The sequence below is a fragment of the Phyllostomus hastatus genome, unplaced genomic scaffold, assembly GCF_019186645.2.
Source record: "Phyllostomus hastatus isolate PE091 unplaced genomic scaffold, TTU_PhHast_1.1 phas_scaffold_182, whole genome shotgun sequence".
NCBI lineage: Eukaryota > Metazoa > Chordata > Mammalia > Chiroptera > Phyllostomidae > Phyllostomus > Phyllostomus hastatus.
Genome location: NW_025334013.1, coordinates 20532406 through 20558208, shown reverse-complemented (window position 1 = coordinate 20558208; position 25803 = coordinate 20532406). Strand labels below are relative to the sequence as shown.

Sequence of the window (25803 nt, the reverse complement as noted above, 5' to 3'; positions counted from 1 at the left end):
GTCGAGGGTCAAGGTGTGGGGAAGACCAAACAGAGGACCCCAGTCCACACATACTGAGGGCCTCATAGGCAAGCACTGTGCTAGGCCTGGATATGGGAGCATGCGTAAGGTTAACACATCAAAGGAAACAGTACAGTCCTTGCCTGCCTGCAGCTTATCATTTGGGTGTGGAGGCGGGACATGAGGCTCGATGGAGTTAAGACATATAAGACATGCAGAAGCTTGATTTTATTAGACAACACTGGGTTCAAATCAGAGTTCTGTCATTTCCTAGCTGTGGGACCAAGTTACTGAAATCTCAGTGTCTTCAGTAATAACATGGAGATTAAAAATTGCTCCTACCTCATAAGGCTATTGGGAAGGTCACATGAGGTACATTGTGTAAAAATGCTCAGCTGCCTAGTAAGTGGCCCCATTTCACCTATTAACAGTAATACATGATCACTTGGTCATGTCACCTTCACAGCACAAGTCCTTTCTTGATTCAAAAAATCTTTGGTGACTCTGTGTCCATGACTTATGTTTGAATTTTCAGCCCTGCATCAAAGGTTGCATCCAAGAAACCTAGATGTTAATGACCTTTACAGCTTCACCTCCTTCTCCTCTTTTTTCTTTTCCTAAGTTAGCCACTCCGGCTTGCTCCAACTTAGTCCTGTGTTTGCCCTTACACTCCTTACATGTATTCCTTTATTTGCCCAATAAATATTATCCATTTTGTTCCCAGTCCTGTTCTAGGTGCTAGGGGTAGACAGATAAACAAGACAAAAAAAAACAACTGGTGACTTCAGGGAGGTCACATTTCTAGTCAGAGGGAGGCAGATGATTTTTTTTTTAATGTATGGTATTTCAGAGGGTAATAAGTGATATGGAGAAAAATAAGCAGGGAGGAATGGGAATGCTGGGGCTTCGAGATTTTTTAAAATTTTATTTTGTTTTTTGAGAGATAGAGGGGAGAGAGAAAGGGAAACATCAATTTGTTGTTCCACTTAATTATGCATTCACTGGTTGATTCTTGCATGTGCCCTGACCTGGGATCAAACCCACAACCTTGGCATATCAGGACGTTGCTCCAAACAACTGAGCTCTCCAGCCAGGACCAAGATACAGTTTTAAATAATGTGGTCAGGGTGGGTAAAGGATATTTGAGTGAAAATTTGAAGGAGACAAGGTCCTGAAACACATAGATATCTGGGGGCTTTGTAAGCAGAGGGAACAGCAAGTTCCCTGAGTACAAAGTATGTGGTCCCTTCCCCATTCTCTCTCTTCCCTCGAATACTTTCAATGCCCTTCCTCCAGCCTGTCTCTACATTTGCCCTAAACACATACAGTCAATTTATTAAATTGGGCCACCAAGACTTGAGGTACTTGAATGTATATCTCTCGTTAGCTCCAGAGGTTGCATTTAAGTCACCTGAATTTTTCTCCACACAACTCCAAACCCTGGCCCAGAGCCCCTCGGTCTGCGCTTCAGGAATTAGCCCGCAGAAGCTCCTACGCGGCTGGTTTCATAAAGGAGGGCGGTCCTAACCCTGCACTCGGGGATCCAAACGTTCGAGATCCCGCCCGGCTCCCGGCACCCAGGATCCCTCTCTTCCTCTTTCCCTCTCCCCAAGACCCCTCCCTTCCTCCCCTCTACTCCCAGTTTTCCACCGCCCACCCAGAGGGACGACAACGGTCCACAGCTGCCACCGTAGAGGATGTTGGCTGATGTCCACAAAGATTCGAGGTTGGTGGGGGAGGAGCTAATGCCTGGGGTGGGCCTTAATACAAAACTGAGGATTGGACCAAGCCTTCAGGGGCGGAGTTTAAGGGAGAAACAGAGAATGGGCCAAGCTCAAGGAGGCGGAGCCTAATGATAAAGCAGGGAGGGGATTGGGCTGAGAACGGTGTCCGCGAGAGGATTGGGCCGAGTGCTTCAGGGCGGTGCTTGAAGGGGCGGTGCCGTGTCGTAAGTCAAAGGTCAGTAAATAGTGGTGATGTCATGCAGGCAAGATGGCGGAAGGGTGAGCCCGTCGTCTAACTCTCGGGCGTTGGGGCCTGAATTTTCTCAGGGTTGGGGTGCTGGGCCACGGTCCCCGTGGGGAACAGGAGGCCAGCATGGCGATGGACAGAGCTGAAAAGGCGGGGCGGAGCCGCAGTGTGAAGGGGGTTGGGAAGCGGTCTGCGAAACCTCAGCCCGCGGGGCTACTTCTGAGGGGGAAATTGAGACCCGAGCACTGGGCGGGCAAGAGTCGCACTGCAGGGCTGCCAAATGTGTCTTCTTCCACAGGGAGGACGTGGGATGGTGGCGGAGCTGGCTGCAGCAGAGCTACCAGGCAGTCAAGGAAAAGGTAAGCCGGACCAGCGCCGCCTCATTGCAACCTGGTCAGAGCGTCCTCGCCGGACCTGTGTGGGTGCCGGGCCTCAGGGATGAGAGCGACTCTGGCCCTACTTTTAGCCCCTTTCGGTCTGCGGAAGGACAGACCCTGACTCAGGCCCATGTGACACTAGCCACAGTGAAATAAAGATTGTGTTTAAGGCCGGAGCGACTCTCTGGTAGGAATCCGTAGGAAAAAGCAATTTATTCCAGCTCGAGAAATTCACAGCTTCGTAGAAAAGAAAACATTTGATGTAGACCTTGAAGATAAACAATTCTAGCGATAGAAACTTCCCCCTATAGTCATTTGAATATTAGCGTTTATGCCACAGCCAGCACTCCCTGACAAGTTCCGAGGACACCGATGTCGGCCAAACGGATGTAGTCCTGGGCCTCACAAAGCTCCCAGTCTGGTGGGGAGACGGCAGTCCCTGTGGGATGAATGAGACTTGGCTCTGCCAGTGAACGGTGCCATTGTGTGTTTCTGTTTCATTCCATGCTTGTCCCAAATGAATTCTGGAAGAAAACTACGGTAGTCACTATTTACCGCGAGCATTTGGGGGCAAGTCCTGCTTCCGCGCGGACTTCAGGAGGCTTCTGGCCTCAGTTAAATCAGCTGGCTACTCTGGGGGCATTTTTATTCTCCCTGGCCTGTACACACCTCTTAGCTCCAGTCCAGCCGATCTGACGACACCCTGAGTGGTTTGATTTGATGAGGACCAAGAAAGAGAATTTCATACTGAGGTTTAATAGAAGAGACCTCCGTGTAGCTTGCTTTCTGTTGATCGGTCCACTGAGAGTCTGACATTCATTTAGCAAATGTGTTTGAAGGCCTCCCTCAAGGTTTGTTTACCATAATTCATGAAAAATAGGTAGATGATTAACCTTCCATTGTTGTTCTTGGAGAACTCTCATTTGAAAGCAAAGGTTGGGGAAGTGAATGTTGTTTCTGCCTTTAACAATTCCCATTTGTAAAGAAAAGGCTTAATTTTTAATTTCCCTTTCTTAGCTGCTTACTCTTAGAAGAACCTATACAAGTTATTTAACCTCTCTAGGTTTCTGTTTGTCATCTGTAAAATGGGAATACTAAAACATACCTGATAGAGTTTGTGTGAGGATTAAATGATAATATATGTGAAGCTCTAAGAAATGCCTTGCACACAGTAAATTTGATAAAATAAGTGTTGGCCATTTTTATTAAGTGCTCAGAGTGTTGGGGAAACTCTTAAACAATACCCATCCATTTCTCCTTCCATTTCTTTCTTGGTCTTTCAGTGCTTTCCTGGCCTTGCTTCCCCTCTTTCCTGTCCTGGTTCCATTCGGAATACTCAATTACCAGCACCTTCAATTTTCTTGTACCCCTTAGTATACATGGCCTTGAAGACTACAGCTCTGAGATGGTGCTACAATCCGCCTCTGCTCTTCCTACTGTGTGTGTGTGTGTGTGTGTGAGAGAGAGAGAGAGAGAGAAAGAGAGGGAGGGAGAGAGAGAACTTGCCCACAGACACTGGTAGAGAAAGTCACATTGCTCTTTGGCCCTACCACAGAGTCCCCAACCTCATCTGGGCCGGAGCACTCCCAGTAAGCATCTTCAGCCTTTACGTCCTCCCCTTGCCTTCAGAAACTTTCCCCAAACCTAACTCTTCCCTCAAGTCCCCTGTTCAACCACTTCCTCTTTTACTTCGAGGAGATAACGTTAGCTCCCACATTTTAAAATTTGAGGTCAACAGTATGATCTCTCTGTAATTCCTCCCCACCCCTGAAGCCAGGGTGTATCAACTTATCCATATACACACGCAGCTACACCTCCCACTTGCCAAGTCCAGTGGGTGGTTTTCAGCCCTTATCTTCCTGCACCTTTCGGCTGCATTTGACACCAGTGATCACTCCCTCCTTCTTGAAACTCTACTCCCTTGGCCTTTGTGACATGATTCTCTCTCAGTTCTCCAAATACTTCCCCAGGCTTTCCTTTCCTGGCTGTTCTCAGGAGCTTCTCTTCCTCTGCCTCTTAGAGGTGTGATGTTCGAGGGGCCTTGTCCTCAGTCCACTGCTCTGTTTATCAGCTTTTCTGCGTGACCTCCATTCTCTTGTTGGGGTGACTCAGTCCTTTTCTCTGAGCTTGCGTTTGAGAATAGCTCCTTCTGGACAACAGTTCCAGATACCCCACAGTCACTGCTGACTCTGCATGACCAGAGTCACTGTCGTCATCTTCTCTCTAAAGCTGCTCCCCATTCAGTGTTTTCTCTCTCAGTTAGCAGCACTGCATCTCCTCTAGTTGCCTAGTTTAGCAGTCAGTGGCTCTTCCTTGATTCTGTCTTGTCCTGAGTCAATCAGTACACCTATTTAATCACGAAATCCATCTCTTTCACCTGATATTTCTTAAACCAGTCTCATCCTCTTCACTCTTACCAGCACTGTCCTTATTCTCCTGTTTTCTTTCCTGGACTATTGCAGCAGCCTACTGACTGGTCTTCCCTCTTCTAATCTTGTCACCCTTGGACCACATCAGTCCCTGGAATGACCTATTAAAAAGGCAAATCTCATCATGGCTGCCCTCTTTCAAACCTTTGGTGGCTCCTCATCACCCACAGGGCTGATCAGGTGCTCCATGGTTGCCCTTGGCAACCTCTCCAGCTTTATCCCTCACTACTTCTGCTTTACCTTTTATATTCATTAGGACTAGTTGCTTGTAGGCTTCAGTAAACTCATGCCCCACCACGCCCAGGCTTCTTAGCCCATTCTTTAGGGCACAGTCCAAGTCTTTCCAAGTTCCACATAATACTCTGGTCACTGGTCTTTCCTTGCTTGTCAGCACTGTTATGTGAGCCTTTCCCCAATAGATGTGATCTTCTTGAGGGCAAGTACTATGTTTATTCATATTTGTCCCTTCCAAGCTCACAGTCTAGTGAGGGAAACAACCATCATCACATAATCATGCGGATGGTTATATAATTAAAGCTGCCTTGTGACATGTAAATTTAATAAGCAACATTTTTTGAGTGCTTATTCTATGCCCAACTCTTTGTTAGTCACTGGGGAAGCATCAGTGAATAAAAAACATGAGCTCGGCCCGGCTGTTGTGGCTCAGTGGATTGAGTACCAGCAGGCGAGCCAAAGGATCACCAATTTGACTCCCAGTCAGGGCACATGCCTGGGTTGTGGGCCAGGTCCCTAGTAGGGGGCATGCAAGAGGGAACCACACATTGATGTTTCTCTTCCTCTCTTTCTCCCTCCCTTCCCGTCTCTCTAAAAATAAATAAAATCTTTAAAAAGAAATGAGCTCTATGTTCATGGAACTCCCAGCTCTGCAGGAGGGTAGACACTGAATGGGCAGTCATGAGTCTAAAATATGAGAAATGTCCAGACAATGTGCAGGTCTCTTGGACCATGAAGCAGGGGAGCCACCCCAGACTGAGGTGGCATCGGGGACACTTCTCGGAGGAAGTGACATTTAAGCACAGATCTGAAGGAGTAATGGGAGTTGGCCAGGTGAGAGGGCTCACTCATTGTTTGTTCTCTGCTTTGCTTTGAAGAGTTAGAATTGTGTGTCAGGCAGAGGAATAATATGTTCAGAATTCCTGAGGTAGGCAAGATGCTAGAACATTTGAGAAACTTGAGGAAGGCCAGGTAGAGCTCAGTGAGGGGCACAGCGGTAGGGGATGAAAGGCTGCCAGAGGCAAGATTATATGGGCCTTGCAAGTGAGTGTTAAGATTTATACTTGCTCATAGGGTACTATGTAACCGTCAAAAAAATGTACATGGCCTGCTCTGACTTAGAAAGCTCCCACTGGTGTCAGGAATAGAATTTAATAGAAGTGCCTGGCGCATGCAATGTAGGAGGAGTCCAGGTTAGCCTGGACTAAGGTGGTGGCAGTGAGGATGGAGAGAGAATTAATGAATGACCCCTCTATCCCAATTAAGGAGTCCTGAGTCTAATATGGAGGCATAATGCCCACCCTCAGAGTAGCCTATGGCTGATAGATGAGACTGTCCCACTCAGAGACTTACAATACTGGTGAAAACTAAGCAGACCCTTCCACAAAAAAAGCATTATCAGAATACTGAAAAACATGCTAAAAAATTGCAGGTGGGTAGCCTTGTGTAAAATGAGAGGGCTTGCAGATGAGCCCAGAGCTAGCCAGGAAGGCGTCCTTGAGTGGGTGAAGATGAACAGACAAGGCAGCACTTGGACAAGAGCCGAGAGCCTGCTGTCTTGGGCTGGTTCTGAGTGCAGGTTAGAAGCAGATTGGAGTAACACAAGCAAATACCAGTTCTGCCTGGAGGAGCTCTGTGAATGAATGGGACCAAGAAAGCCTGGGGGAGAATCCAGTCAAGTCTTTCTGCTAACACTCCTTTTGTTGAATGTAAAAACCAACACATCTTTTTACTGGTATTAAATTGTCAACAATCATAAAAGCTTTCTAAACTATTGTTATTATTGGAACATGTTTATTAAACCTTTCAGACATGTAATTTCACATACTGCCTCATTTCGACTAAATTTCCCTGTACCAAAAAAAGTAAAAACAGAAACACTTACCTTTGATAAAAAAAAATCACAGGTCTTTTCATGTTATTTGAAACAAATGTCATGTCTTAAAGCATACTAAAGCGATGCAACAAAATCTGTTTTCAGACTGTATGTCCCCTTCCCCAGTCTGCTCTTGAGAACCGCTGATCTAGTCCCCCTCCGTCATTCTGCAGGAGACAGCCAAGGACTAGATGCGAGTTAGCTCCTGGCTGCACAGCTTGTAAGTGTCTAAGCTGATGCCCAGTTCCTGTTCTCAGAGCAGCAAGAAGTTCTTTGCTCTCTGTTGTCAGATACCAGGTCGTGGAATTGGAACAAGTGAGCATTGTTTCTGAGCCCAGGCCTCCCGTGTCACTTGAGTTTTCCATGTGTCTGTCTGGTACAAAGAAGCACAAGGAACAGCAACAAAGGGTGGTGAAGACAGCTAGCTGTCTCTGTCATCCTTCTCTGTCTTCCCATAGTCCTCCGAAGCCTTGGAGTTCATGAAGCGGGACCTGACAGAGTTCACCCAGGTGGTGCAGCATGACACGGCCTGCACCATTGCAGCCACGGCCAGCGTGGTCAAGGAGAAGTTGGCTGTGAGTATCACCTGTATGCCACAAGGGACTGCCCCTCACAGCCTGACCTGTTCTGGGACTACAGTGGGGGCTCCCAGCCTTTCTCCAATTGTTATGTGATTGTTTTTCTCCCAAAGACAGCTCCTACCACTGTGTGGGGAGGGCACCCCCATTTACACTTTCTCGTTCGGAATCAGAACCAACTCAGTACCATGTTTTGTAGCCTACTTTTTGACTTGATCATTGCAGACCTCTTTCTGCAGCATCACAAATGGCACGGTACTGTTATGTGGTTTAACTAGTTCCTAGTGTCCTGTTTCATGTCTTTCCCAGGGCTGTAAACAGGGCTACGGTGAACACTCTGCTAAATCTTTGCCCTTAACACTTTCTTTATAATAAAACCTTGGAAGGGATCATAGGGTGAGTACAGTTTGGGGCCTTTTAATATCTATTGCAAAACTGTCCTCCAGAAAGGTGTGCCAACTTGTATTCTTACTGGCCTTGTTCTTATTACTCAGAGATGTGCAGTGGAATCTTCTTGTGAGAAAGGAGTTTGAGTCTGAAGTCAGTGTGACAATGAAAATGGTGTACAGTTAAAGATATCCTTGCAAGTCTCAAGTTTGTGATGAAGTGCAGTGTACTGGTTTTAACAGCATTTCCTTTAGTATTGGGACACACTGCAGTTTCTTAATTTGATCACCAGCTGAATCAGTTTCCTTGTGACTAGAGGCCATGTTATGAAAAACATGTTTTAGAGTTTTGTTCGCCAGGCTTGTTTGGTTGAATGCTGTAAAATACTGGCTGCCTGTTACCCACAACTACTGATAAGCATGAATGACAAATGGTAACCCTGTTGAACTGCAGTAAGTCCAGCCAGCAGCAGAAACAGCACTTGTTTCTTTCATTTGTTTATTCCTTTTTTTCATTCAACAAATACGGTTGTATACCTATGCTAACATGTGCCAGGCACTGTGATATGTTCTAGGGTAAAATGCCTGGGCAGCCTAATTAGGAATAAATGTTACAGTTTCTCAGGAGGTCTTTAGAACTGTACCCTGTCTCTCAGCATCTCATCCCTGGGTGCTTGAGGGCATTCTGACCAGTGTGGCTCAAGCTTGGTGTCCAGCTTGCCCTTTCCGTGAGGTCTATACATAGGCCCTCAGCTGGCCTCTGGCTTTCCTCTGGGCAAGACTCTCTGTTCTAATCCTGCCCATATTTCCTCAACCTTCATATAGAGTATTCCACTTCCTGAGCAATCATGATGATGAAATTGTGATGTTTCAATATTGCTTTTTATTAAATGTTTGCTATGTGCCAGGTATTGTACATGCCTCATCTCTTTCAATCGACACAGCAGCCCTCTGAAGGAAATGTATTTATCTGCATCCTACAGATAGGGAAACAGATTCAAGGAGGGTGTAGGTCTCATATCAACAAGCGGTAGAGCTGGGATTCAAATTCAAGTTTGGCTCCACAGCTAGTACCTTTCTCATCACTCTACTCATAGGTCTTCTTCCCCATCAAATGTCCTGTCAGTTTTTGTTCAGTCTGGCTGGCCTTGAACTTTTGATGAAACAGCCAGTCAAGTAGCTCTGCTCTGACCTGCAGAGGCCTACTGCAGCCCTATTCTGCACCCTCATCAGGAAGATGGAAACCCTGGCTGTCGCACTCTCTGGTCCCCGCATACACAGTACACTTTCCCCTGATACTTGTTCATACCCCATGCCCCAGAGTATAGCCTGCTCGTGGGCTGCTTGCTTCCTCTGCTGGCTTCTCTTTGCAGACTGAAGGCTCCTCAGGGGCGACGGAGAAAATGAAGAAGGGTCTGTCTGACTTCTTAGGGGTGATCTCCGACACCTTTGCGCCCTCACCAGACAAAACCATCGACTGCGACGTCATCACCCTGATGGGCACGCCCTCTGGCACAGCTGAGCCCTATGATGGCACCAAGGTATTCACTCACTAGTGGCCTCCCCTGCAGTTGCCTCACAACACTGGGCTCTAGCTTCCCACATGTCCTCACAGAAGCAATAGTGTTCAGGCTACAAAGTGAATATGTGTATGTAACTAAATTGGAGAATACCGATAAGCCAGAAGGTATTTCTAAACCCATAATCCCATCACTCAAAAAAAACCACTGATTTTTTGTTAGTGTTTAGCCTTTCATTTCTTTTTGTTTACAAACATGGGTAAAGATAGTTTGGGTATTTTTCTTTATAACATAAAAGGCACTTTCTATGTGCAATTTTATAACCTTTTAAAAATTTTACAATAAATTTAGTACCTTTCCTAACCACCATTATTTTTAATGTCTTTAAACTCTTCCAAAGGAATCTAACATAATTTATGTAGTCATTTCCCTAATGTTGCACATTTGGATTCCTTTCAGCTTTCTACCATAATGAGGAGTCCTATAGGGAGCATCTTTGCAGGCATGATCTTCTCCCCATTTGGGTTATTTAACACTAATTTCCAGCCCTGACTGGTGTGGCTCAGTGGGTTGAGCGTCATCCCACAAACCAAAAGGTCACTAGTTCAATTCCAGGTCAGGAATTGCACAGGTTGGGAGCATGCAAGAGGCAACCAATCAGTGTTTCTCTCACACATTGATGTTTCTCTCCCTCTCTTTCTCCTTCCTTTTCCCTCTCTCTAAAAATAAATAAAATCTTTTTTTTTTAAAGACTGATTTCTAATAGGAATACATACATGTACAGGGGGCAGTGGGGAGAATGTCTATATTTCTACTGCATTTTGTTTTCTCATCATCCTTGGATTTCATGAAATGTTTTCTCCTAAATTCACAGTGTGGTGTCATAACACCACAATGCTCCTTCGTAGCATTTTGCCACATTGAATTTCCATCCCAAACCTACTGATTTTTCAAGTGTTTTCAGCATTAGAATTGGCACCACCACCCAGTGAACATTTGAGTGGAATTGTGAAAATGTTTAAATTACAGGATTTTAAATTTAAACAGTGACTCACCAAAACCACTTGCTGAAGTTCTGGTGCAGCCAGCCAGCCAGCCCGTGCTTCACGTAATACGGAGGAAGGAAGGTGAGGCTGTCTGTTTACCAGCTACAGGTTGCCACGTCTGCGGCCCTAACAGCAGCACAGCTTACGGTTTCACTTGGCTGCTGGCTGTCAAATCGTTATTTTAAAAACTTTTTTTTATTTATTGGTTTTAGAAGAGAGAGAGAGACATCGATTTGTTGCTCCACTCATTTATGCGTTCACTGGTTGATTCCTGTATGTGCCCTGACCAGGGGTGGAGCCCACAGCCTGCTGTGTCGGGACGGCGCTTAACCAACCGAGCAGCCCAGCCAGGGATGAGAAATTCTTGATGAGTGGTTTTAATTTGGAAGTTACATCACTTTAAAACCTGCCCATAATTTTGGGCTTTATTAATATTTGTATTAGCATTTTTCACATTTCACATAATTTAATTTTACACATATAATTTTGTAGCCTGTTTACACTGTATTTTCCTAGTTCCCAGGAGTGGAATACTGAACGAAAGATCGTTTTTCTTGGAGCCCCAGTCTTGGACTCCCAGCCCAGCACTCCACTCCCTAGCCACAGTGTTAACTGACAAGTGCCCTGTGGACGCGGTAGCCAACAGGGGAGGAGCTGAGCTGTAGTTGACTGAGTACTGTGGCAGAGAGGGGGTGCCTTCTTTGCCCAACACCCCAGAATTTATGTTCTATTTTTCTTTTCTCTCTTTTCTCCCCTCCCTCCCTCTGTCCCTCCCTCCCTCCCTTCCTTTTCTTCTTCAGTCAACAAAAGGGAAACTTTATTGAGGCCTCTGGGCCATGGGGTTCAGGCAGAACACTTCCTGGGGGCCCAAGGAGGTGGTGGAGGAGCCTTATTTAACCTTCTTGGGGCACACGTTTGTTGGTGTGGCCACATTTCTTGCAGCAGTTGACAGTGGGGGTGCAGGTGAGCCTAACACTTGTGGCAGATCTCCTTCTCGCAGTCGTACTTCCGGGTGAACTAGTGGAGGAACGGCTCAGTGATGCCACCCCACAAATGAAGCACCAAGTACAGGGCGGGCTCTTTCCCAAGAGTGTAGTCTGAGAGAGTGCAGCCATCCTCCAGCTGTTTGCCCACAAAAATCAGACACTGCTGGTCTGGTGGGACGCCCTCCTTGTCTCAGATTTTAGCTTTGATTCTCAGTGGTGTCACTGGGCTCAACCTTGTGGGTGATGGTCCAGCCAGTCAGGGTCTTCACAAAGATGTGCATCTCTGCGTCTGCTAGGGAAGCTGCTCTGCTGCCTCATTGAAGAGTCTTCTCTCTTTCTTATAGGCTCGTCTCTACAGCCTGCAGTCAGACCCAGCAACCTACTGCAATGAACCAGATGGTGAGAGGGTAGCGGTAAGGGGGTGGGCTTATGGGGCAAGGAGCCCAAGGGCATCTGGGCTGTGCTCCGTTTGTCTCTGGTAGCAGTGGCCAGGCTCCCACTGTGTAAAGGGAACAGAGTAGGGCTGGTGCATACCTTAGATCTGGTGGGATGGGTTGGTGGTCTCTTTTCCTCCCTGAACCCAGGCTCTCTTCATCCCTGTCTGCCGAGGCTTTGATCCTCTTCCTTATCCTCAGCTCAGGCCCCCTCCCAGCCCTGCAGCCCTGCCTCTTTGCTAAACCCCTGTGGTAGAGCAAGCCCCAGGTCGGGAACTGAAGATCAGAGATGAGTCAAACCAACAACCTGGTCCAGACCTCCAGGAACCTGCTCTTAGAAGAGGGAAACAGGAAACAATGAACAAAGCAAAGTTAGTAGATTTGGAGCGACCGCTTCTGTGGAGCCAATGAGGGTAGTGGGAACCCAGAGGAATGGCACCCAAACCCCCCTGGCAGCCTGTGATGTGACACTTGAATTGAGGTTTTAAGGGTGAATTAGCAGTGAACTTATTTTACCTTCAGAAGTGAGGGGTGGCTGTTGAAGCATAGCAATCGAACACATGGAGGTCCAGGAGGAACAGGGCGGACCTAGGCGTTCGGGAAGGCGGGGCTAGTGGGTGCTGTGAGGGGCGAGAGCAGAGAGAGCCTCGGGGCAGCCTGGTCTGTGTGCTCTGGGGGTCAGGCTAAGCTGTTTGAATTTTGTCCCCAAAATGCTCAATGTCAGGCTTCTTAACTTTTTATTTTGTTTTGTTTTTGTCACAAAGGCCTTTACAAATCTTTTGAAAATGGCAACCCCTCTCTCTCTACAAAATTTTATATGTAAAATGGAAATTCTTTGACCCTTTGAAGCCTATCTTTGGACCCTAGTTTTAAAAGCCTTCCTATAGAGAACTTTTAAAGGGTTTTGAGGCCTGATGTGATCAGATTTTACATTTTATAAAAGCTCCCTGGTAGCAGTGTGAAAAATGCATTTCTCTGACTCTGAAGGAAAAAAAAGAAAAGAAAAAAAAGTGCCCTGGGCAATGACGTGAAGGATGAAGTAGAGGCAGAGACAGAAGATGGGAAGACCAGTTAGGAGGCTTGGTAGCAGCCCTGACGCCAGGTAGGGCCAGAACCTAGGAAGCAGCAGGAGTGAAGAGGAGAGTGTGCCTGTGAGAGACACTGAGGAGATGGAATGCAGAGCGACTGGATAGGGAGGCATCTCGGAGGGTCCCCAAGTTTTCCGGTAGATCAGGTGGGTTGGGCTGGGCAGGAAAGAAGATGAGTTCGGTTTGCAGCACCTGTGCAAGTAGACATGTCCAGGGGACACTCGGCCCCTGGGTCCAGTGGGCTTCAAGAGGAAAGCAGCGGCTCCCAGGGTCAGAAACTGGATTGGCCTCGAGAGGGGACAGAGAAGTTGCCATTGGGTATGGCAACATGGGTGTCCTGAGAACAGCTGCTTCCAAGAGGAGATTCAGTGGCCAAGGCTAAAAAGCGAGCGGGCATGGCAGAGAATGGAGTCTGCAGCCCCTCCTGGAGACCACCTGGGTGATGCGCCCCGGTATCAGTAAGGCCCACCCACCCCTTCACCCCACCTTTCCCCCCAGCTTGGGCCAAAATGGCTTTGAAAAAGACCTTAAGCTTTCCTCATTGTCCTCTGTGTCCAGGTTTAGGTGTGGTTTCTGGAGGCCCAGTGCCCTTGTCCCACACTCAGGGAACTGACCATCAGTTTCTGTCCTTCTACAGGGCCCCCGGAATTGTTTGACGCCTGGCTTTCCCAGTTCTGCCTGGAGGAGAAGAAGGGGGAGATCTCAGAGCTCCTTGTAGGCAGCCCCTCCATCCGGGCCCTCTACACCAAGATGGTGAGGGCCCAGTTGACAGGACCTCAGCCAGCTCCCAGTTTGAGGTGTAGGGATATGGGAGGAATACTTCCAGAGTCATTTCAGAGTATCTGGCTTGGGGAGCAGTGGGCAACCCTGTAGAGCCAAACCAGTCAAGAGTCTGGGTCGGAGGGGGACTGATCTGCCAGGTTTCTGGCCATCATGGTAAGCAATGGAAGGGCAGGCAAAGCCTGCTGGAATTTCTTTCCTCCCTTCTGAGTCAGGCTAGGCCAGGAAGGTAGCTGGGGTGGGGGGTGGGATAGAAGTGCTCTGATTAATCACTGTTCAGCCTCTTACTGTGTCTAAAATTCAGAGTGGCTGGGAGCTGGCTGATAAGGCTGGGGGTGCAGACCCCACACAACCACTTCAGAAGTCTCATCTCTGCTGTCCCTTCCTTCCAGGTGCCAGCAGCTGTTTCCCATTCAGAATTCTGGCATCGCTATTTCTATAAAGTTCATCAACTAGAGCAGGTATGCTGGCCTAGCCTAGGGAGGTACTCCACTCAGCCATGGGGGTAGTAGGCTGGATTTTGTTGAAGGAAGAAGGGGACACAGAGTGTCAAGAGTTCTGGGATTAGGACCAGGGTGTGGGAAGAGGATGCTCTGACTGCTCCTGGCTATCTGCTCCCCCACATTCAGGAGCAGGCGCGGAGGGATGCCCTGAAGCAGCGGGCAGAACAAAGCATCTCTGAGGAACCTGGATGGGAGGAGGAAGAAGGTAAGAAGTGATGGGCAGGGAATAGGTCTTGCCTATGGGAGACTCTCTGGGCCATGTGGTCTATGAAGCTTGGAGAGATGTGGTACCCAAGGGAAGAGGAAGGAATGAGTACAGTGTGTGTGCGTGCTCAGGGCAGGTGGAGCTGACAAGATGTTTGCCAAGGCTGGAAGAATCCCAGGCTCAGGTATAAAAAGCACATGTGTCAGTTGCAGCAGATTCCCTTGCCAGCCGTGGACCAGTTCCGAGTCACCTGGGATGCTTATTGAAATTCCAGCTCCTCTGTCCCTCCTCATAAGACTCTGTGGCTAAACTTGTTAATACTAATTGACTTGGGAACTGCTGGCCTAGGGAGGGAGCTGAACATCCTCTATGGCAGCTCAGCTTAGGACAGTGTATTGGGGCTACCTGCATGATATAATACAGAGATGTTTAATGAGTGCTTATATCATACGCCCAATCTGTACTAAGAGTTTCGTATGTGAGGTCGTGACCACAACTCCATTATCTCTTTTTTACGAGTGAGGCAGGTAAGTTAAAGAACAGCTAAGTGCCTTGCCCAATATCGCACACTTAGGATGTGACAGAGCCTGACTTGAACTCAAAACTGACTAACAAAGAAAAGGCAGCCCCGACTGGTGTGGCTCAGTGAGTTGAGCATCATCCTGCAAACTGAAAGGTCACCGGTTTGATTCCCAGTCAGGGCACATGCCTGGGTTATGGGTCAGGTCCCCAGTTCTCAATCAGTGTTTCTCTTCTCCCCTTTTCCTCTCTGTAAAAATAAATAAATAAAATCTTTAAAAAAGAACAAGATAAATAGAAGTGACTGACAAATCTTGGCTTTTTAATCTACAATACCACTTCGGGCCGCATTTCTGGAAGCCGAGTGCCCACCAGATGGGTGCGAGGCCTCGAGTGTCGGAGACACTTAGAAAGGGAGTATCTGCAGGAGAACCTGGTGGAAAATGGTGAGGAAACTGGCACCTTCAGTCTTTTTTTTTTTTTTTTAATTGATTTTAGAGGGAGAAAAAGGGAGAGAGAAACATTGACTTGTTCCATTTATTCATGTACTCGCTGGTTGCTTCTTGTATGTGCCCTGACCAGGGATCAAACCTGCAACCTTGGCATATCAGGATGCTGCTGTAACCAACTGAGCTACCTGGCCAGGGCAGGTCATGATCAGAGTCAACTTCAGAGGGAATCTGAGACCTGTCTTCAGAGAGCTCCAAGGCTGTCTTATGCTAACCAGGCACATTGCCTGCTTTCCCTGCTTTTCTCTCTCGACAGAAGAACTTGTTGGCATTTCACCCACATCTCCAAAAGAGGCAAAGTCTCCTGTGGCCAAAACGTCCACATCCCCTGAAGGAGAATCTGGCCCCCAGAGCCCCTGTGACGAGAGTCTGGTGATCCCAGTAGAGCCTCCGACAGAAGTGACCCCGTCAGAGAGCAGCGAGAGTATCTCCCTCGTGACACAGATTGCCAAACCTGCCACCACACCTGAGACACAAGTGCTGCCCAAGGACCTGTCCCAAAAGCTTCTAGAGGCGTCTTTGGAGGAACAGAGCCTGGCTGTGGACGTGGGCGAGACTGGACCCCCGCCCCCAGCTCAGGTCAAGCCCCACACCCCTGCGGGCCGCCCCAGCGGCCCGGAGCCCAGGCCTCCAGCCAGAGTAGAGACTCTCAGGGAGGAGGTGCTCACAGACTTAAGGGTGTTTGAGCTGAACTCGGACAGTGGGAAGTCTACACCCTCCAACAATGGAAAGAAAGGTAAGTCAAGGCCAAAGCCCAGGGAGCATGTGGGGCAGAGCAGGCGAGAGTTGACACCTCGCAGGGCAGGCTTGTCTCCTCGTCCCTTGTGAGGATTCTAGGAGCAGATGTCCTTCATTTGTGATACTGGTGATGTTGATGACAGCTTCTCTATAGTATTCATTACCATGTTCCATCAATTCTAAGATGCACAGATTCTCAGAAATAAGGATCCTCTTACAATTGTTGGGATCTTAGCGTCAACAAAATAAGGTTTATGTCAGATCCTGTGCTAAAGTTTGAAACATAGCCTTTAATTTCTCACAGCTTACAACCAAGGGAAGTCAGTATTACTGTCCTCATTTTACAAGTAAAGAAAGTGAGGCTCAGAAATGATACATAACTTGCTCGGAGTCACATGGCAAGAGTGGCAAGTCCAGAGTCAGATCCAGGTCTGTCTGACTTGAAGCCCACGCACGCCCTTGACTGCCTACCAGGCTGTGCTGTTTTCTCTCCTTTTGTACGGTTTAACCTTGTCCTGGGGTGGGTATTCCTGCGACACTGGTTGATGTCAAGGATCAAAGATTTTAGAGAGAGGGGAAGGGACAGAGAAAGAGGGAGAGAAACATCGCTTGATTGCCTCTCACACTCCCCCAACTGGGGACCTGGCCTGCAACCCAGGCATGTGCCCTGACTGGGAATATCACCGGCGACCTTTTGGTTCGCAGGCCGGCCCTCACCCACTGAGCCACATCAGCTAGAGCTACTATTATGAAATATATAAATAAAACTTACATGTTCAGTTTAAGAATAATAAAGTTAACACTCATGAACTTCTGTGAGCTAGTGTAAGTACTAGAGCTTTAGTTTCTTATCTGTATAATGGAATTTTAGTCTGGAGACCCTTTGACTTTATGCCAGAGGAAACCTCTCTGACTCCTTGAATTAAAGGACAACCGTACCTCTATTGTCACATCCAGAATACCTCTTTAGAGATAGCTGACTATCAGCAAGACCTCCCGTCCACTTCTCACACACACATGCACCCTGTCTTTGCCAACACTCGGTACCAGTTAGCCACAAAGCTTGGCCAGCTGGTGAGTGCTGGCCTGCTGGCACAATGGGGGACTGTGTTGCTATAGTGGGTGGGAAACAGGCCCCACCCCTCCCTGCCATGCCCCTGATGGAAACTGCAGGGTACCTAGTTTCCATCACAGTGCTTTCCTTCTGACTCGGGTTCAGTGAGATCGTCCATTGAGCTCCTACCTAGTCTTTGTGAGGCACAGAGGAGGGAGGGGCCAAGGCTGCAGTCTTTATGATGAAGCATGAAGCAGTACGGGACAGACGTGGTCCTGGAGAAGGTCAAAGAAAGAAGGAACCTGTGGGCATCAGTCAGCAGGTGTTTCACCTCAGAGATGAGTGATGTATAGGAGAGTCTGGGGCAGGTGCAGGGGCGCAGTCCAGGCCGAGTGGGCCTACAAAGTCGGAGGAGCAGAGGGCATGGGACCCATGGCAGGGGTGGTGACCAAAGCCCGCTTTTTTGTATTGTCTCCTAGGAGAGGGAGGAGTGAGAAGGGTGGATGGATTGGCTCAGAAGTACAACTTAAGAACTTAAACTGAATTTAGAAGGTTGGACTTAGCGCCACAAAGCAGCAGGGCATGCTGCTTATATGATAGGCCCAACTTGTACTGAGCCTTGCATGTCGAGGCTCCAGGTTGAAATTCCAGCTTTGCTTGTAAGCCATATGACTTCAGAAAGCTTACTGATCTCTAAGCCTCCGTTTACTCCTCTATAAACTGGAAGTAATTGTTCCACGACAGGTCCTCAATCAGGGAAGAAATCTGAGTGGAGCTCGGCTTTGGAGAAATGATGATGATAACAAGCCACTATTCCCTGAGCACTTTCCGTATAGCTCTGTGCTAAGCACTTGATATACATAATCACTCAGTCTTCACAAAAGCCCTGTGCAATTTTCCCCATTTTTTACTGGTAGGAAACAGATCAATTACCTACCCAATAAGTATTTAGAAAAGTATGAAATAGGCCTTTAAGAGAGTGGATGAGTAGGTAGGTGATGGGCCCAACAGGTAGTGTGGGGTTGCTGATGGGTGGTAGCCAGGATGCATTTGAGGTAGTGGTCCTGAGTTCTGAGACACCGGTCAGCATTATTGCACTCTTGTCCAGCCACATTCAGCTGCTCAGGTGCAGGCACAGAGCAGGTGGGGAGTTGGACTTAACCAGGGGTCACATGTAGCCAGATGAAACCATTGGAGGAAGTGTGTGTAAGAAGTAATCAGAGTGACGGCTTATGGGATCCAAGTGGATAAGGTGGGGAATAACAGTGAAAGAGTTGGAGGGTTGAAGAATTTTGGGTTCCATTTGGAATTGGAATGGAGAACATGATCAGGAAAAATGAGGGTGGGTAGAAGAGACCAGACAAAATGAGATGATGGGCAAGATGCAGTGAAAGCTGTTAACCAAGCTCTTAACCTCTCTGTTCTACTGTCTCTGATGCACTTCGGGATTCACAAAAGGAGAGGCTGGGGATTTGGTGCAGAAGACCCATGCTAGAAGTGGTTCTAGGCAGTGGGGGAGAGCCAGAGTCTTAGACTAGGGTAGGACAGTGGGAATGGAGTAGAGGGGGCAAATCTTAAAAGGAAGAATGGAGACTCAGAGACAGAGTGACTCCTTTCCTTCTGATGGTCACTTCCTAAGGTGACATGAGGGAGGCTTGGTTTCTGGATGCAGCAGAATCTCTTGGGGTCTGTCTAGCACAGGGACTCCCAGGTCCCAGGGCAATCCCTGCCGTTGCAGAGCTGCTTCCCACCTGAGGTTAGTCATCGGAAAACAGCTTCCATCATCAGTCTAAAACTGTTGTTGCATAGATGAGTTTTCTGCCATGTGCACTGTATAATGGAGATTTTTTTTTTAAGATTTTATTTAGTTACTTTTGGAGAGAGGGTGAGGGAGGGAGAAGAACATCAATGTGAGGGAGATACATCGATTGGTTGCCTCTCACACACCCCCAGTCGGGGACCTGGCCTACAATCCAGGCATGTGCCATGACTGGGCATCGAACTGGCAACCTTCAGTTCATGTGCTGGAGCTCAATCCACTGACCCATACCAGCCAGGGCTGTGCAACGGAGATCTTTGTGTGTGTCAGGACAGGATGGTGGGACGAGGCAGATGGCAGAACCCAGGTTCACATCTCTGCTACTCAAAGCCTCCATTTCCTCATCTGTAAATCGGAACTGTAAATGCCCACCCTAGAGGGTGGGTGTGAAGTGCTCTTAAAGTTTAGCTGATAATCTGTTTTCTAACCCTGGAAGGGTCTGCCCTAGCATTTAAGCCTGAAGAAGAGAATTCCAAGTCCCTAGAAGGTAACCCACGGCTAGGGAAAGCTGTCACAGCCACAGCCACACCTCCAAAAATATGAATTAGCCAGGAGTCTGGCTTTTACCCCGCAGGAACCCTGTGCTGTCCGATAGTCAGGAGTGTTGCCCCCACAGCGTCCTGAAAGCGCAGGGGGAGTGAGATGTGGAGTCTGAAGAACTGGGTCTTGGTTGCAGGTCTGCCTCTGACTAGCTGTGGGACCATGCACAACGTCACAACTCTGAGAAGAGGCCTTTAGGGACTCTATTTGTTAAATGTCCACTATATATGGTACAGGCACTTTACATTGATACCACTGATAATAACTCTGTGGTCTGTCAAAATTCAGGCTCTGGTCTACACAGAACCATCCAGGTACCTGCAGAGTTCTGGGACACCACCTAGATCTGCTCAGTCTGAATGAGAGGGTTGGAGAAGCAGGAATCTGCATTCTTTTTTTTTTTTTTTTTTTTAATTTTATGTATTAATAGGAAGGAAGGAAGGGAGAAAGAAAGGAAGAGAAATGTCCATGTGTGTTTGCCTCTTGAGTGCCCACTGCTTGGGACCTGGCCTGCAACCCAGACATGCGCCCTGACTGGGAAAGGAATTGGTGACCCTTGGATCCACTGGCAGGCACTCAGTCCACTGACCCACACCAGCCAGGGTAGAATCTGCATTTTAATAAGCTCCCTCAGTGGTTCTTTGCAAAGAGGGTGGTTTTATTCTTATTTTATAAGTAGACAGAAGCTCTGAATATCTTGCCCCAAAACTACAATAGGTAAAAAGAATAGAGATTCTGGCCTGCCTGGTGTGGCTCAGTTTATTGGGCATCATCCTGCAAAGCAAATGGTTGCTGGTTCAGGTCCTGGCCAGGGCACATGCCTGCGTTGTGGGTTTGGTCCCTGCTTGAGGTGCGTAGGAGAGGCAACAGATCAATGTTTCTCTCTCACATCAATGTTTCTCTCCCTTTCTCCCTCCTTTCCCCTCTCTCTAAAAAGAAATAAAATCTTTTAAAAAATTAGGATAGAGATTCCACTCAGGTCTGCTTGTTTGTTTCCAGAGCCCATGCTTTTATAACGAGCTAGGTGGCTAGGAAGAAAGAACAGTATGAGACCCCTTATGAGGAATGTGGGCGTGGGGCTTAGGTGTCTCAAAGCCTTAGGCATCTGGTGAGGAGCATGCTACCCAAGAAATGAGACATTCATGGGTCATGGTTTTGGGGGAATCGGGGACCTACACTTTTTAAGGTGCTTAAAAAAAAGATGACAAAGTAATACATGTTCCTTTTAGGGGGAAAAAACACCAAGAAAAATTACCCCGTGACCTCATCGCCTAGAAATAACTATTGTTAGTATTCTGTGGGTTATTACTCACCTTTTCTGTGTGTGTGCCGCATCTGGGAGCATATTTCTAAAATGGAATCTTACTGCATATACTTTTTTTTAAAAGGGACTATTTTTGTATTTTTCTTCTTAGTAATAACTTTCAGTGTGCATTTTTAAAATGTTGCCTGTAAGAAGTCATAACCAAATATGAATTTTTAGAGTGGTAGTTATTAAACTTTAGCAGGCATCAAAATCACCTAGAAAGGGATACGTAAATTTTTTCTGTGTTGGGCCAAATCACAAATATTTTAGGCTTTGAGGGCATACAGTCTGTGTCCCAGCTACCCAGCTGTGCTGTTGTAGCCTCAAAGCAGCCATAGGAAATGTGTACACAAATGGCCATAGCTGTGTGCCAAATTTTTATTTTTTCAAAAATAGTGATAGGGTGGATTTGGTCCATGGACCATAGTTTCCCAACCCCTAGTTTAGAGAAAGGGTCCGTGAATATTTACTGATTGCAAACTATGTGTTCTAGTCGGTTGGAGAATAAAACAAAAATCCCGCCTGCCCTTAGGGAGCTCTCATTCTAGCTCCTGTATTATTAGACAGTAAACATATTAAATCTGATGGTATATGCTAGAAAGTGATAAAGCAATGGGAAAAAAAGAACAACCAGAGCAGAGTATAAGGGAGTAGGTTGCAATTTAAAAGGATGGTTGGGGTAGGCCACACTCAGATGGTGAGATTTGAGCAAAGGCAAAGGAAGTGAAGGAGTTGGCCTGTGGCTGAGAGTCCCAGGAACAGGGGACACCCCCTGCAAAGGCCCTACGGTGGGAAAGTGCCTGGTGCGTTTCCAGAAGAGCAAGTCAGTGTGGGTAGAATGTAGTTAGTAAAGAGAGCAAAGAGGAAGAGATTCATTCATTTTTTTCTGGAAAATTTTTATGGTTCCCAAGGAACCTCTGAACCAAATGCTTCTGCACTACTCATTAACTTGCTTTGCCTGCCTCACTTAGTTGTAGAGTTTAATACTACTTAAATGTATGTAAATGTTCTACATCCTAAACGTAAAAGGCACATAATGTTCCATCACGTCACCACATCATTTATGTGTTTGTAATTCCCTTATCAGTGGACTTTCAGGTGGCTTTTAAGTTTTCATCACTACAGCAGCACCACAGTGAAGATTGTCTTGGCTAAATTTTTTACTGAGTCTAGGATTATTCCTTAGAGTCCTTAAAGTGGGAAGTGAGCTAGAGTGACAGCAGAAGGCAAAGACCCTCAGTGTGTATCGGTCAAGTCATGTAGAGAGTGCCGTCACTCCAGCTACAACCTCTTCCAGTACCCCTCCCCGAGACTGACACTGTGGGTTATGGTTTCAGGCTCGAGCACAGACATCAGCGAAGACTGGGAGAAGGACTTTGACTTGGACATGACTGAAGAAGAAGTGCAGATGGCACTTTCCAAAGTGGATGCCTCGGGTGAGGTGAGTGGGTCTGGCTGGCCACAGGGAAGCATGCCCAGCGGTGCCAGGGTCTGAGGCCTTTCCCCACCAAGCATACCTGTCCCCTCAGGGTAGACCCCTGTGCCTCTCTGAGGTGGCAGGCTGCAGGAAAGAGAGCTGGGACCTCCCACTCTGGCCCTGAGCAGTTGTCATCGGCAGGCTCTGCTTCCCCTCAGCTCTGGGATGGATGAGTGGGAGAGTTCCTGACATTAGCTCTGTGTCACAATCATCAAGGAACTATTAAAAAGTACAGATGCCAAACCCTGCTCCAGATCTTCTGACTCACGGCCCCGGTGTGGGGCCTGAACAGGTTTCTCACCTCGCAGACCAAAGACGATGCGATCTAGGGCTAATCACTTAACCGGAGCCTCTATTTTTTCACCTAAAACGTGGAATTAATGATTATGAGCTTATAAGCTGTGATAGACAATGCATATAGACATGTTAGGCTTAGTGCTTGGGGCACGGGAGCACCAGTAGATGTTACCGAAACCACCACAGGACCCAGACCAGGTGCAAGCTCAGAGGCCTGGTACTCATTGTTCACTACTTCTCAAAGTCATGAATGGATCCTTTTGAATGAGAGGCTGGGAGAAAAGCTCTTGTAGCTGATAAGCGGCAGGACTGCTTATCTCCCCCCAACCCAGACATACGATTCAAGTCACTGTTAATTTGCTGTCATACAGGAACCACATGATTCCTTCCATCATATGGCCCACGAGCCTGCCAAAGAGGTGAACAGATTAGAGGCGCGGAAAGGGCCTGGTTTCTCATGCTGGGAGACCGAAGGCTGAGAGGAGGGAGTGACGTGTGCAAGAGCATTTCGTACCGTGATCTCGCTGTACCCAAGGCAGAGAAGGCCATGCTGCCCTGTCATGCCTCGGGGGCGTCGTGGCTCTTGTGTCTTTGCAGCCCTCTTTTAAAACCTGACATACAGTGTCCCTGAGCAGTCATTCTATGACCCGTTGTAGTGGGGATCAACTGACAGCAGGCCAAGAGAAGGTGGCCTGGGAAGACTTCGGCTGGGCACTCAGGTGCTGGAGCCGCTAGTGAAGACCCTGTGAGCACCTGTAGTCCAGGGCACAGCTCTCCAGTTCTCTGCCTCTCTGAGCCATCTTCTTAATCTGCTTAGCAGGGGCCAAGTTTTCCTTAAGGAATTGACTGACTTGGTTCCTGCAGGCAGGACATCCCCCTTGTAGAGTCCAGCATTGGTGGGCAGAAGCATTTCCATTGGTTCTGAAATGATCACAGCAGCAGATAGACCCTTCAGGCAGAGGACAACTCTGCTCCCCAGACACGATCCTTAAGACTAGTGGTTCCCTCTCACGGGCACTGAATGGCCCAGGGGAGTAGGGTGGGGGTGGGGGTGGGGGAGGGCTCTCCGGAAATGGAGGCAGCAAGGGGAGCTTGAGCCTGGGCTTGACGTGGAGGAATAAATTTGTTTTTGTGCTCTCCATTGTCCCCTCCCATTTGCAGCTGGAAGATGTAGAGTGGGAGGACTGGGAATGAGGGGAGCCAGGGCGAGCAGCTCCCGCTCCACAGCACCTCCTGTTTCCCTCGATCGTCTCCGCCCAGCCCTGGAAGACACTGATCAAGGATGTCCCCCAAACGGCCTCTGTCGACTAGAGCTCTAGGCACAGATTCTGGGTTGCTCCTTGCCGGCCCTGTGGGTCTCTGCTCACAGCTGGGAAGGGGCTCACAAAATCCAAACCAAGAACTCTGACTTGTGCCAACCACAGGATGACCCTAAGGGGGAGGAAACCTGCCCCCTCACCGGAAGAGCCTACATTTCTCTGCTGAATACCCACTGTTCTTGGGGACTCTGGCTGGAAAGTCCCAAGAGATAGCTCCATCCCTTCTGCCTGTGTGGACAGGAGCTAAACCACCATCTCTTGGAGGAAGCCAAGTCAATACACTGTCCCATAAGCAGGCAAGGAAGGCCATGCCACCTGCCTTTGGCTAGACAGGCATGGCAAACACATTTTGGTCCCTATTCCAGTGGGTAAGAGACACTTGACTCTGGGAAATTATCCTCTCATGGGAACCTCCCATTCCCAGGCATTTTCCATTTCTGGAAAGGTTCCTTGTGGTTCAGAATCTAGAGACCAAACCCTGAGTTCCTACCTTTTTGCATCCAGTCCAGGCTGGTTCGTCCCCAGCGCCTTTCCCAGGGCTTGTTCATGTCAGACGCACCCAAGTCCTTAGCCCACCTGTGCCACCTGCAAGACTCTGCTCTTGCTTCTCTTCCCCTCCCCAAGAAGGGGGGGGACCACTTCAGGCCCTTCTGTGCGTTGTCTGGCGGGGTACTTTGTCCAGCCAGCTACCCAACTTGGTTCACCTGGATCTTAGGACACCAGCCAGCTCCAGGTGGTGCAGAGCAGTGATCAAAACCGAATACTTACATCCCTGGTAAGCGCAATTTCTCTGCCTCAACCCTTCTGCTTCTTGAAGGGATATACTGGGAGTGAATTCTTGAGACTCTCACCAGGCTTCTGAAAAAGCTCTTCTTCCTGAAGGCAGACCCGGTCTTTATGGCTCTTACCTTCCGCTCTGGTAAAGGTACACCTCTCTTGGGGGAATGAGGGACTGCAGGAATCCCTGGAGACCCTGGTGCTTCACGTTGCTGCTCTGGTGATTCTTGTACATAGTCTGGTGTGTTCTCCAGTGGCTTAATGGGATCAAGGCAGGGAGCCAAGAGAGTGGTGGTCACTTCCACTTCAGACCTTCAATGCGGGGGTGGGATGGAGAGAATGCTGAGTCTTTTCGATGGGATGGGGTTTTTCTCTCTTTGTAATTTCTTCAGTTTAATTAATCTTTTGGTTGTTTGTGCAATATTATATATTTTAAATTATAATGCATCTCCCCAGAGTATTTTGTAGCCGGGAAAAGAAAAAAAGGGAAAAAAAAAGATTCTAACAGCTGTTAGTTTTGTAATTAAAAAGAAAGAAAAAAGAACTTTGTCCCGAACGTTTTCCAGACTTGCCGTTAACAGCATTAAAGAAATTCAACAGAAGCTGGAAGGTGTCTGGGGGTCTGTTCTTGTCCCCCATGGCAGCTGCCCTGGAGTCAGGGCAGGACACACAGTGTACAGAGTGGCTTCCTGCTTGGACTGGGGTGGGGGGTGGGGGCGGCACAGATGGGAGGTAGCATGGGTCCTGAGGAAGTCCCTTGTCCTCACCCAGACTCAGCCAGCTTGGCCTTTGGGATGAGGAAGGGACGGGGCCCCCAACAGGCTTCTCACCAAGGCGTGGAGTCACGAGGCCAGTTCTGCATTCCCAACGCTTCCGCTTTTATTTGGAACAACAGTGGCTCCAGCTGCTCTTTGTCATTGTTCTCCTCTCCTCTCCTCCCCCTGTATGTGTATGATTCTGAGATCTAATTTAATTACCTTTAGTTAAAAACCCGTATGAAAATCACTTGTCAGCCGTAATAAAAGGGAAGTCTGA

The 25803-nt window shown here is 48.0% G+C and overlaps 1 protein-coding gene across 1 annotated transcript; it reads left to right on the top strand.

Annotated features, from left to right (window-relative positions):
- The first annotated feature begins 1963 nt into the window (after nucleotides 1-1963).
- Nucleotides 1964-25370, top strand: BSDC1 (BSD domain containing 1). The gene is made up of 11 exons (XM_045859603.1): nucleotides 1964-2003; nucleotides 2270-2330; nucleotides 7346-7462; nucleotides 9225-9392; nucleotides 11748-11802; nucleotides 13563-13678; nucleotides 14098-14166; nucleotides 14335-14413; nucleotides 15698-16177; nucleotides 22236-22339; nucleotides 23834-25370. Exons 1-11 carry the CDS (start codon nucleotides 1993-1995, stop codon nucleotides 23864-23866), a joined length of 1293 nt encoding a protein of 430 aa, XP_045715559.1. The 5' UTR covers nucleotides 1964-1992; the 3' UTR covers nucleotides 23867-25370.
- Nucleotides 25371-25803: the final 433 nt, after the last annotated feature.